This window comes from Xiphias gladius, chromosome 15, assembly GCF_016859285.1.
Source record: "Xiphias gladius isolate SHS-SW01 ecotype Sanya breed wild chromosome 15, ASM1685928v1, whole genome shotgun sequence".
Taxonomy (NCBI): Eukaryota; Metazoa; Chordata; class Actinopteri; order Istiophoriformes; family Xiphiidae; genus Xiphias; species Xiphias gladius.
Genome location: NC_053414.1, coordinates 24,695,857 through 24,709,516, shown reverse-complemented (window position 1 = coordinate 24,709,516; position 13,660 = coordinate 24,695,857). Strand labels below are relative to the sequence as shown.

Sequence of the window (13,660 nt, the reverse complement as noted above, 5' to 3'; positions counted from 1 at the left end):
ATCTCATCTGTGTCTGTGTCTGACAGCTTTAGATGACATTATCAAACATGTGCATGGACTGCATGATGTTTTCATCCTGGACAAGAGAAACAAAAAGGGAGAAAAGTTCAATTATTTCAATAGCCGCAAAAGGAAGTGCAGTTTCCATTAGTCACATCATTAAATGTCTGTTTGACACATGGTTGCTATAATTCAGTTTCAAATGACCTTTTGGCATGTCTCCAGGAACTCCTCAATGGTGACCACCCCGTCATTGTTCTTGTCCATTTTCTGGAAAAAAAGCAACACATAATCACAGATGTTTCAAAGGGCAACTTAAAGGTGCCCTTGGGAGTTTTTTTTAAACAAATAAAATTGTTTACGTTCTCACCAAATCACATTGTATACATCCTTGAGGCCTAACAGGCGTGTTGACTGCATTTCCTTTCTCATAAGACATTTATAAAGCCAGTTTTTAGGTATTTTGAAATCTACATTGTTAACATTCATGTTTGCTAACTAGCAATTACAAGAGATACAAACAAATTGGGGACCCGCTCCTAAAAACATTGCTCTATAATGCTACTAGTGGTCAAAAACTCAACAGGCTACGTTTACGTAACCCAAACAACATAGAGTGTTTTAAGTGTTTATTTTCTATTTACAGCCCATGTAGACGAGTAGTACATTAAACACGGTGAACCTGCTCTTTACGTGAGATTTACTTGAAAAACCTCAGCTGAGTGGGTTTGATGAAACACGGCTGAACTCTTAGAATACATACAAAAAATGTTAAAGCACAATTTAAAGTTAAAACAAAATTTAAAGCAAATGCCAAGTGAAACATTGCAAAACGAAATCAATCAAGCCTGCATGGACCGTTTGTTGTTCTGAACAAACTCTTTGACTCACTTTGAGTTTAGTGTTGGGAGATGTAGAGTGTATTGGTTTGCTCATTTCTGCGTTTTACCTGGAAGAAGCTGTCGACGTGATCCTTGGGAGCACTGTCCTTCATGCTGGGGTAGGTATACTTCCCCATCATGTCATAGATGGAGTGCATGATGTCTGTCATCTCCTGGACAAAAAGAAGGGAGGGAAAAATAACATGAGCTGACAACATAACACTAGACAGTTCACACAAACAGGGAATGATACGAGTACCTCTCTGGTGATGCAGCCGTCTTTGTTGAGATCGTACAGATTAAAGGCCCAGTTGAGTTTATCAGTGATGGAGCCTCTCAAGATGATGGACAGACTTAAGACAAAGTCCTACAGCAGGGAGAAGAACATTTAGGCATGACTGAGATCAGGTAATAGATTTTATCATCAGTGGGAGAGAGTCAAAAGGTAAGAATGAAAACAAGATAAAGAGGGAAGTACAAGAGAGAAAAAGAATACTGTATGTTTACCGGTACAGTATATACCACATAATGTTTTAGTACTGTTCCTGTTTCAAATCCAATCTTGGCTAATCATGTGGTTCTGGTATGGGAATGTGGTCCTCACCTCAAAGCTGACCGCTCCGTTGTTGTGGGTGTCAAAGGCTTCAAAAAGGAAATGTGCATACATAGTTGAATCTATGAGGAAGAGAAAACAAAGTGACCGCTGAAATATCTCAGTGTTTCTGTGCGGTCACTACACTAACATACAGTACAGTCACTTGTATGTGATTATTGCCTAAACTGACAAAAAACGATTAGTCCTGAGGGCAAATAAGTACAGTAAATGAGAATATGATTTAGATACTGTACATCAGACTCTAAACAACAGAGACGTGCAATCACATGTCCTGCAGGTATTGATGGGCTCAAAGAGTCAATAGGATCTTGAGTTTGTGAAATTATGTCCGGACATAATTTTCTGTGTTTTTATATCATCCTTCATAAACCTGAAAAATTCTTGTTTGTGAATTTGTGGAACAGAACAAAATTTGTGTATGAATTATATTTTTAAAAAAACAGACACTCTGTATGAAACTCAGCACACAAAGTTCACATAAAGTATGGCAACATACTTCTAACATTTATGTTAGAAGTATAAACTTTGGCCCTGGTTTTAGCTGTAAAAGTAGAGTTTTCTCTGCACTTTTCTGCAGTCAAAATTTTTCTATAACTATAAATCTATAATTTTCTATACAATTTTTTTTACAGGTTTACAAAGGGTGATATACAATACACGGGCTTTGAAATTTATTTTTAAACATCCTTTCACGAGTTTAAATCTTATCTCTCTCCCTTGTGTGACCCTTCATTCAGACTCTTAATATTTGGTACTAGAAAACTGTTGGTAAAACAAATGATGAACTAGGTGGCTGAAAGGAAATGAGTCTGACTGACCTCCCTGAGGGAAGAACTGGGAGTAGATGCTTTTAAAGGTCTCCTCATTCACCACACCGCTGGGACACTCCTGTGGAAATTAGAAAACTATCGTGTCAACACAGAAAAACACATACATGCTCACACAAACACACTGTCTCATGCACGGAGACTGATCTACGGTCTTCTATTATTGCACATTCATATACAGGGTTATCCAAGAGTCAAGAATCAATGATTCACGGGAAGCTTTGACTGACGTTTTTAAACCCCCGGTAAAGGAGCTGCAGCTCTTTCTTGCTGAAGTTGGTCTGCTGTACGAGGCGGTCGAGCCCCTCCGGTCTGTAACACACTGTTGACAGTTCACCGTCATCAGCTATACTTCCTGCCACAGAGGGATGGAGAGAGAAATGAAATAGTTACTCCCTGAGCTACACCAGCGTCCTCGAAGTGCTGTGTCCAGAGGAAAAGATAAAAGTGCAGGAAATAAAGGGGGAAAAGAAAAAGTGACAAAAATGAAGTTGATGTATAAAAGGATCTAGTGTTCTTGTGACTTAGTGACTAATGTATATCAGGGGGAATGTGAGTGATGACAGAGTGTGTGTCCTGACACTTGCTTTGATTAATGGAAGGGCTGGAGCCAGAGCGACAGCAGGGGAGCAGTTTGAGGAACCGCTGTTTTATGGTCTTTTTATTGGGTCTGGTTGGAGGATTACCTGGAAACAACCAATCACAGCAAAGATTAGAGGCAGATCGAGTGGCCCACACAGTGAACATCATGTTAAATGGATAAAGCATGAGCCGAACTCGACTCCAGTGTAAACCAGTGTGACCCATCAGATCAAAACTGTTGGGAGAGCATCGGCATGTGCGGGCTAAGTGAAATGACACATGACTGAGGCAGTCTGTGATACTGTGGTCGCACGGGGTGTCATTTTAAATGTCTGATAATATTCAGGTTTCAAGCTGTTTGCTTTCTTCGTTTTTACTATGGAAAGAAATTGTGTTTTTTAAAACACATGATTGAAACTCAATCAGTCGAAGAACAGCAGCCTCTTTCAGTCAAATCGGGTGGAAATGCTGGTATTTCAGTGGCTGTGTCAACATGATTTTTTTCTCTACTACATTTAATGTGATTTCTACATGGCAATCCATCCAATATTTGTTGAAATAATTCAGTCCAGACCAAAGTGGTGGACCAACAGACCAACAGCCAGACTGCATGCAACTCCCATAATATACAGTTTTTCCCCTTATTTTCTGCTTAATAATTTAATGGATTTTAAAATAATTTCTTCACCTTATTTCACACTGGCAGTTTCATGTATATTATTTATCATCTTGTTCCAACTCTTCATTGAAGCTATATGATGTTTACACTGAGTAAAATAATCAAACCCAGTTTTTCTGCCCCATTCTATCAAGTGGAAATCAGATGCGCGGACGTCATTTTATACACATTCCCTAAAGATTCAGTGTGACACAATTGTGTCTTTGGAAGCTTTGGGATCTCCTCTAGAATTCAGAATGAATTTTTGTGAGGTGTTTGCCTGCACTGTATGAAGTTGTTGCTATAAAGAGACCAGACACCCACCATCATCGTCCACTGGCCTTTGCAGAGGCTACCACATGGCGTTTACCACTTAGGATGAATCTAATGTTCACCTATGTGGAATGGTGACCCCAGTGCATCTTGATTACTGCCCGACAAACGGAGACTTGATCTATCAGGTGTTTCCACGAGAGACGACAAATGTGTGTAAAAGAACAGACCACTTGCTCGACATTTTTTTTCTTTAGGGTAAAGGTAATACATTTCTCTGACCAATCCACTCACAGTAAAACTGTGCTGTTCACCAGTCGGCCCTCAAGTCCGTAAGCAACTTGAATGCACCAGCAAGGAACCCTTTTCAAAGGAGCATCTCCTCATGAGCGCATTAACTTTAACAATAACGAGTACTTGTTCATTCATTCGTAGTCGATGGGTTACGTCAGGCTGAGCCACCTGTCGGCTCCATTAATGCAGCAGCAGTTGGACCATAGACATTAATTCCCATCTTTTTCCTTCTTTTTCTCTTTATTTCCTTTTGTATTTCTCTATCTCTCACACTTAATTAAAGCTGTGTGTATATCTGCTGTATAAAATTACACTGATAACCTCTAATGGACATACAAGACATCATGTTAGTGCTAAAACCCTGTTCCAGAGATGATGATGTACGTTTGTACAGACTGGGGATAATGCTGTGGCATGGAAAGTGGACTGTGTGTGTGTGTGTGTGTGTGTGTGTGTGTGTGTGTGTGTGTGTGTGTGTGTGTGTGTGTGTGTGTGTGTGTGTGTGTGTGTGTGTGTGTGTGTGTGTGTGTGTGTGTGTGTGGGTGTGTTTGCTTTTGTGTGTGTTACAGAAAAAAGTGTGAGAGAGTGTTAGCGTTTTTTTTGGAGATCACTTTGCGCAATATCTTTTTAATACGGTAGATCTCAATCCCTGATATGAATCTAGTCCAAATTGTCTAATTTTATTGGCTGTATTGTATATTGGGCACACACTGGGACTCCTAAATTATCGTTGATTAACTAACTAAGATGTTCTCTCTCCATTATTTATCTAACAGAATATGCAAACCTTCACCCACTAAATATCATACATTATGCATAATCTCAGTTACAGAGACATTTTATCAGTCAAATATCTTTGCAGGCTGCATGGAGCAGGATGAGATGACACAACTTAGTCTATATTTAGAGGAAAATGAAAGAAGCACTTTTCTCTTGTTAACTCTTCCCTCTAACTAAGTACCTGTTGCGAGGGGGCCAGTATTACAGCTAAAGACACATCTGCCCATCTTCAACAGGCTATGAGATTTCCTTTGTCTCTGGTCCTTGCTGAATGCATTTGAGGACTGTCTCTTTTTCCTCTGCTCTGAGATCTGTTTTCAATTATCTCCATAGTGCATTTGATGAGCTTCTCTCTCTTTGTCTGTAGTAGTCAAATGGTTCTGTCAACTTATTCTTTGGGTTTTGATTCTTGATGTTGAGCTCTAAGACTCCTTTGCTGTTCTTTTTCTCTTTTGTCCTTCCTCGCTTTTTGAATCCAAAGTTGTTTTCTTTAGACTTTGCCAGATGATAACTTGTTCTGCATGTTCGGTGATCTTATGACGGATTACAATCTATCTTCCCATATTCGTCAAGCTGATGATCCAATAAAATAGAAGAACATTTTCCCTTCCCCATCCCAGCTCCTCTTTTCCCCTCCTCTAGCAGGAGCAGCAAACCTCCCCCTCATCCTTTCCATTGCCTATTCTGAGGCTTTGCCTGCTCCTCAATTCTCTTTGTGTTCTTTTTCAGGGTCCCTGATGCCTCAGGTTCTTAAAGGCATCCTGCTGTGCAGTCTCTCTTAACCAAAGCCAGACACGGAGACTTTATAATGACCCAAAACAACCAAAGAACAGAAAAATACTGTAGATGTAAGGTGCTGGACAAAACCAGCTATTGTCTTCGTCTATCTTCTCTACCTCTCAACTTTTGTGTCATCACCTTTTTCTCAGATTTAGTCTGTGTCTCTCCAGTAAACAAAGTAGAGTTGCTTACTGTCAACTTCCTTCTCTACTCTTATCATCATTCAGCCAACCACGAGGATGAATCTACAACAGCTATTCCTTCAAAGAGAGTGCATATAATCCCCACTTGTCCATTAGAAGGTGTTTTTCCAGATGTTCGTGTGTCCTTCCTGCCACCAGAGGACAGTGTTGAACTTCCATCAGATTACACTCAACCGTGTAAGGTCTCCAGTTCAGAGAAAAGTCAAACACATATAAAGGCGGGAGGCAATCATGAGCACGGTAGGAGACCACAACAGGGAGGTGAAAAAAAGCTGTTGGAAGTTTTAAGCGTAGAGCTGATGATACACCTCCAACTGTGACTACAGTCCGGGGAGAAAACCTGCGAGCCTGTCTTGATTTTCTGACAACGTAGCTCAGCAGAAATAGAGAGGCAGCTGAGAGTGTGACCTCTAAGACTTTCATTCACCGCCACGAGGAACTAAAATGTCTCACAGGTACAGTCCTGCACAAAACGCCAACTCTCAAATCCAGAATGTTAGTCACCGCTTGCAGCTGATTTCGTTAAACGGAAGTGATATAATGTTTGATCCGATGCATTACTTATCTCAAGTACATTTTAACATTTATTCTAAACTTTTTTTTTTACACTCACATAGAATGATTATGGAAAGACAGGGATGAAATACTTTGCTCACGGGCACATATTAGTGCAGTTCAGTTACTAAAAAAAAAAAAAAAAAAAGCCAAGCTTCTCACTTTATCCTTTATGTTATACACGGAAAAATGACATTCAAATCTGACAAAGATGTGCATATAGCTACTATAGATAAGCATAAATTATTAATCTCATTTTATTCTACTACCCTGCCTTTCACTCCTGTGTTATATCTGATATTTGGCATCCTTACAAGTTTTATATTGATCTTCATTTATTGTTCATTTTTTATTCCACAGTAAGTGAAACCTGTAAGTCTACTTATCATGGGCATAACTGTCAGTGGTAGTTGAGGACATGTCAGTCAAACTATCAGACACTGCAGCTGCACGACCATGGAAAAGCAAACAAAGCTTTCTAGGGCCTCACACACACACACAGGCAACACAAAAACGCCGCAGCCTTGTGATGCAGGAGACTAAAATTGTAAAAGTAAATAAATAAATAAACTGGAGAACCATTTTGCAGAGACAGAGATGCTGTACTCTTTCTTTCTAGCTGACATTTTTAGACGTGACAGGGCACAGGGCATCACAGGTATTTTCTAAGTGACTTGTTTGCACTGAAGTCCATCAATAACGGGCTGAGAGGTTGCTCTTAGAGAGACAACGCAGCTTATGCGTGTCTAACTCTGCTGAAGCATTATTCCATCTGCTTGTATGAGTTACATAAGATCATAAACCTTGGCTGGACAGAAGGTAAAAATGCATGCCACTCGGATTCTGTTCAGACTGTTCACGATGTGACAGGGCGAGCAAATGCAATTTACTTGTCTAATTAAACTCTGTGTAGGCACTTCCTGCTTCTAGGATGACTTACTAATAAAGTGCTTGAAAAGAAACCTTAGAACTGTCCCACAGCACAAAATGAACAGTGCACACCAGCAGGGGTTTGACTGAGATGTTGATGAATGACACTCACTCGCCAGTTATTCAGAAGGTGATGAGATTTCAGACTATCCAGCAGCCTATCCTCCGCTCTGGAGTTCCTCTGGGTGACTTTGATTGTGTGAATCAATGTGAACAAATGCAGCCCCCCTGAGGCAGATCAATACAGTCTTCCCTGCCGGTATTAGCACATTTAAAGACTCTTTTAGCTACTGGTGCATGCAACTCACGCTGAAAGTACTTATACTGTGGAAGAGCCACTGAAAGAAATTCATTAGCGGAAACAGGTGAAAAGGTTCTGAGGGTCACAGGTTATACTTATAAAGGGTTTATAATTACTTATTAAGGACTTTGTAAAGTCCCAAACCCCCTCAGCAGACCGTGAAGCCTAAATCATTGCATTTTAGTTCATTTTGAGGGCAGTCAAGATATCTGTTGCTAATTCCAAACCTCAAACTTCTGAAGTGAGCTTAATCAATGGGCTTTAGAGGGGCTGAATCAGAGAGGCAAGGGAAAAGAAGTTAACCTACTTGCAAATATTGACTTGGAAGATAAAATGAATCACAATTCGAAGGATCAAAGCCTTCCAAAGTGGCAGCTGCATGTATGTGTTTTGTGCATATTGAGTGTTTTTTTCTTGGTGACCTACTAGTAAGATCACGCTTTCTTACGCTCAAATATTCAGACAAATTTCTCACTAAAACCACCAATCCACAGAGAAGCTACAGAGGCCATGACCTCAGTGTCTTCTATGGCCCTAAAGAAAGACAACATTTTCTTCCCAAAAGTTAATTTTGCTTCCTGACTCCAAGCTAAAAATTAAAAGCAAGTAAAGAAAGAAACCTTTGTTTCTTGTCAATCCATTGTATGGTATTATTATTAATCTGTGAAGTTATAATAAATGATTTATTAACCAAATAATAATTGGTAAAAAAACTGTAACTGCTTATAAAACTGGTTAAGCTGGTGATGTCCTGTCCTCCCTCTGTGTGTGTCAGCCCATTGGCAGCATTTCGTGTTTACTCTGGGAGGTCGCGGCAGCTTAAGGAGGGTCATGCAGTGCTAAATAAATGTTTGTAAGCTAATGTTGCTCAGGAAACAGCCTCTGTATTTACCATAATCCTTCAGAAGGACATGGTTCAGATTATAGACGTCCATTTCATACAACCATGAACACACACACACACACAAAAAATACTTAAAATAGCAGACTCCTTTTCTTCCTACTGACATCATGAGCTCCCAGTGATTGTTACTGAGGTTTACATCAGTGCCTGTTACCTCCTGTGCCCTCTCACAGAGACAGACATCATCTAATGAGTTGCGTAGGATCAGCTTTGATTTTTTTGTTACATAACAATGATCTTCATACAACATGATTCATCAGTCCAGATTAAAGCCATTTCCATTTGGCACCTACAGCATGGAAAATTTTTAGGTCTGATGGGTTTTTATTTTGAAATAAGCTATATCACTACATTATATAAATGTAATTTTCATGCTATCAGTACTGATTTTTTGATGGATCTGGAAAAAAAAAGAAAAAGAAACCAGAGCGCGCTACAAAAATGTTATGACTTAAAACGTATGAAAGTGTTATCAGCTTTCCTGTGGTGGAAAGTAACTGTAATATAATGAGTATAACGTTACTCTGAAATCATACTGTGTTTCTATAACTGCTGAAATGATTAGTTGATTAATGAAATAATGATCAGTGGTGGAAAGTACATTCACTCAAGTACTGTTCTTAGGTACAGTTTTGAAGTAAGTTCAGAAGGCAGTATTGTATTTTGACTCCACTACATTTGTGTGACAGCTTTAGTTACTTTAAAGATTAGTCTCATCTTTACAAGCTGCAAATTTTAAGTAATACTTACACATTAATGTATCCATAGTTCTAATCCAATAATATAATATATATGATTTTGAAATGGGAAATTCTGAAAAATCTGTACTTCTACTATTAGTACAGTGAGTTTATATTGATACTAATACTTCTACACTTTCACTTCTAGTAAAATTTGGAATGCATGACTTTTACTTGTAACTGATTATTTATACACTGTGGTGTTGTTACTTTTTAAGTGAAAGGGTATTCTCCAGCCACTGCACCTTTTCCATACAAACTAAATACAGAAAAAGCAGACTTATGCAGGTGCATAGGACGTGATCCTACAATGTGTACTGTACAAGTGGAGATTGTCAAAACACTGAATACAGCATCCGTTTGGAAATCCCATGAGATTCAATGCGCGACCCCAAATTAGTATGAAAAACATGAATGTTAAAGAAATAGTTTTGGGAAATTCGCATCCTTGGTGAGACTTAGATGAGGAGACTGATGCCACTCTATTGTCTGTGTATGAAACAATGAGCAGCCAGTTACCTTAGCTCAGCATAAAGACTGCAAACAGGGGGAAAGGTAGCCTGGCTCTGTCCAAAAGTAACAAAATCCACTTAGCCGCACCTCTAAACCTCAGACAGAGCCGGGCTCCCTGTTTCCAGTCTTTATGCTAAGCTAAGCTAAATCGCTGCTTCATATTCACCATACACATCTGAGAGTGGTATCGATCTTCTCGACGAGAAAGCAAATAACCATATTTCCCAAAGTGTTAATCTGTTCCTTTTAAAAACAACAAAAGCAGTTTGTCCACATGACATCGTGGTTCAGCTGAACCACGGCAGCCGTAAGTCCGGGTCATTTTTCAACCTGTGAAGTGTAGCGTAGAAAATGATGACTTGGCAAGTATCCAGTATCTATGATGTATGAAGTAAACAACATGAGGTTTTCAGCTGCTTTACAGCAGAGCAGCTGGACGTAAAGACCATTTTGTTTGTAGTTTGAGTGTTTTTTAGATACAGCCGATGAATCCTGCATTTTGACTTTTTCCATAAGCGCTGGTTGTTGGTTCCTTTATCAGTTTGTTTGACAGAACTCTTCAGCGTTTGACAGATACGGTAGAGTTGAACAGTACTGGCTGTAGTTACACAGTTTTATGCCTCGGGCTGTTGAGCACCACGAGGCTCACTGAGCTTCACTCTTTAATAAAATGGAACGGCCCCCTTTAAGCCTCTGTGTTCGTGCACCTGTTCACTGTTTGTTTAACCTGCTGCTGAACGAGTATCAAACCGGCTATTGTGCCAGCAACAACTATCAGCCATTAAATAAAGCTTCCTCTGAACAGCTACCTTCTAGCTGTCCATCCATCCATTTAAAACACAGTACTTAAGAAATGTCCTGAAAACGCACTGGAGACAACACTGTGTTTCTCTTTGTGTAATATTAAAGGGGTTATTTTTACACATTTATTTAGTTATTTTAAAGGAAAAGAATCTATTTCAGGAAGTTGTTACAAAAATGACAGACCAGCCTCACAAAGCGCAAAGTGTGTGTGTATGTCCATGCGTGTGTGTGTCTACTGAAGAAGCTTGCCTTTGCAAGCACTCAAGAGGAAAATAATAAGCCTGAAAAAGTCTGACAAAAGGAGGAGCCTCACTGATCTAATTAGATTTAAACGCACACTGACAGGTATAATTTTAGATGGCGAGAGATGAACGAGACTCTTCTCATGTGTTTCTGTTTTCTTCTCCCTCCTCTCTTCTTCGGGACTAACTGAATTTGAGTGTATTTATTTGAACATTTGATCTCCATGTTGATGACAGCAGTGATGAGCAAATCTATGACTTTTTGTGATACTATGAAGTTTTTCTCAAATCTTTGTCAGGCACATTAGCTTTGAAGTTGTTTTTCTTACCCCTTCCTTTCGGTGTCATTTGCACTGCATTTTTCAGGGCTGATTGGATGAAAACAAACACATATGATATGACCAACATTAATGGTATTGATATGTTATTTACAGCTGCAACTAATGATTTTTTCATTATTCATCAAGCTTTGAATTCCTTTACAATCAATCTGTTACTCATTTAGTCTATAAAATGTCCATGACAACAAGAAATGTGACGGTGACATCTTCAAATTGCTTCTGTTGAGTTCAAGACCCAAAGATATTCAAGTTTACAATGATTAAAAACAGAGAAAAGGAGCAAATCATCGGAAATGATTTGGATTCTTTGCTCGATACATTTTTTAAACAAGTCATTATTATTGCTTCCAGTTCATTTTCTGTAAAGAAACTAACAGAGAGATAGTGATACAATATATTTTCAGCCTGAAAATAAAGTTACTAGACTATCGAATAACACCACGGACATTCTTTAACCATCCCTTGCCTTATTTACAATCAATCACACTGCAGATTCAATCCTTTATGTGGTTATGACTTTATACCCAGAATCATATTGAAACAACATGTTCTCTCTGCAGCGTCCTCTGAATCGAACTCACTTCTTGTTTTTATGTCCTGGAAGTTTTCCGGGAGACCTCAAGTTCTGATCACGCTAACCTGGCAGGTTTGAACACATACTCTTATTTAAAACGGTTTGCAGTTGAAAGACAATGATGTACAGATCATGTTGAGATAAAGTCCCTCTAATATCAGACTCAAATTACTAAGAAAAGGCAAATGAAGCTGCTGTTTGGAGCAGCTGTAGCGTTGAGTGTCCACATTCACACACATTTACTGAGTGAATGTTATATTAGGTATAAACCTGTTCTCCCCCTTGATTTACTTGTCAGTATCATTACCTGCAATTTTAAATATTATATATCAATAAAATATTGATATAGGATAGGACAGGATTGTGGTGCATTAAAACCCCTTCAAGTCCCATAGTCAAACACTATTTACTTATCAATCGGCCTAAGTTGTCTCCTGCTTACAGCAGTTTAACAGACACTCTTGAAACGCCAATGCAAACTTCCATCCGCGCCCAGCGACTGGAGATTTAAGTCAGGTCAGCAAACAGCAGCGAACCAACGACAGGATGAGAAGCTTCCACCTACCTGTGAGTGGGTCGTAAGACCTGTCCAGCTCTCTGGAGTCTGAAAAACTCTGGTCCTGACTCCTGGATTTCATGTTCTCTCAGCCCTTACCAGACCACCGAGCTGAGCCTGCAGGATCTGTGCGTGCGTCGGAGCCGCAGCTCATCTACGCCTTGGGCGCCTTCGCTCCTGTGTGCATGTCACTTCTCTTCAAGCATCAGCCTGTGTGGGCTAAAAGCAGAGGAGGAGAAGGAGGAAAAGTCCGTGCAAAGCGCGTCCCTCTGTTCCCCTCTATCCACACTCAATTCCCGCTCAGCATCAGTGCGCACTCACATCCACAGGGAGAGTGATCTGTGGATGTGAGTCACTCTGAGGGGCTTCTGTGGGTTTAAGGTTCAACTCTAATGAAGATACACAGAAGCTGCTTCGGAGAATACCCGTTAACTTTACCCTGCTGACTCGCCAAACATCCAAAAATGACAAAGAATCCGCCTGACAGCTGGAGCATCTGCATCTGTCCAGCTGTGAGACGAGGACCGGAAGAGAGAGAGAGAGAGAGAGAGAAAGAGAGGAGACACAACCCTTCACAGCTGAGAGCGGTGATGAAGCAAGAGATGGAGTGCTACAGACAGCCAGACAGACATAGGGATGTGAGAGTGTATATATGTGTGTATACAAAGCATACACTGCAGAAAGTCTTCAGACCCCTTCACTTTTTCCACATTTTGTGATGTTGCAGCCTTATGCTAAAATTAAAAAAAAAAAAAAAAATTTTCCTTCATCAGTCTACACTCAGTACCCCATAATGACGAATTTTAGAAATTCTTCCAAATGTATTAAAAAGGAAAACATGAAATATCACATTGACATAAGAATCCTTTGCTTTGACACTTAAAGCCATGAGGTCAAAGGAACTGCAAAGCTCAGAGACAGGATTGTGTCGAGGCACAGATCTGGGGAAGGCTACAAAAAAAATTCAGCTACATGGAATGTTCCCTAGAGCCCAGTGGACTCCGAAATTCTTCAATGGAAGAAGTCTGGACCAACCAGGACTCTTCCCAGAGTTGTCCGCCCGGCCAACCTGAGCAATTTGGGGAGAAGGGCCTGATAAGAGAGGTGGCCAAGATAGATGTCCAGACAGCAGCCTCTCCTCAGTGAAAGAACCATGAAAGCTGCTTGGATATTGCAAAAAAGCACCAAAAGGACTCTCAGACTATGAGAAACAAGACTTACTGGTCTGACTAAACCAAGATTGAACTTTTTGGCCTCAATTCTAAGCGTCATGTCTGGAGGAAACCAGGTACCGATCATCACCTGC

At 39.9% G+C, this 13,660-nt stretch overlaps 1 protein-coding gene across 5 annotated transcripts; it reads right to left on the bottom strand.

Annotated features, from left to right (window-relative positions):
- On the bottom strand, positions 1-12,436 carry LOC120800196 (Kv channel-interacting protein 2-like). Of its 5 annotated transcripts, XM_040146102.1 has the most exons (10): positions 12,364-12,436; positions 8,739-8,741; positions 2,908-3,010; positions 2,555-2,675; positions 2,316-2,385; positions 1,486-1,556; positions 1,141-1,248; positions 950-1,054; positions 208-270; positions 1-76 (listed from the first exon to the last, which is right to left on the bottom strand). In XM_040146102.1, exons 1-10 carry the CDS (start codon positions 12,434-12,436, stop codon positions 29-31), a joined length of 765 nt encoding a protein of 254 aa, XP_040002036.1. In that variant the 3' UTR covers positions 1-28. The 5 variants fall into 5 exon arrangements, with proteins under 5 accessions (XP_040002036.1, XP_040002033.1, XP_040002035.1 ...); XM_040146099.1 differs by lacking the exon at positions 8,739-8,741; XM_040146101.1 differs by lacking the exon at positions 8,739-8,741 and having other exon boundaries at positions 2,555-2,679; positions 2,912-3,010.
- Positions 12,437-13,660: the final 1,224 nt, after the last annotated feature.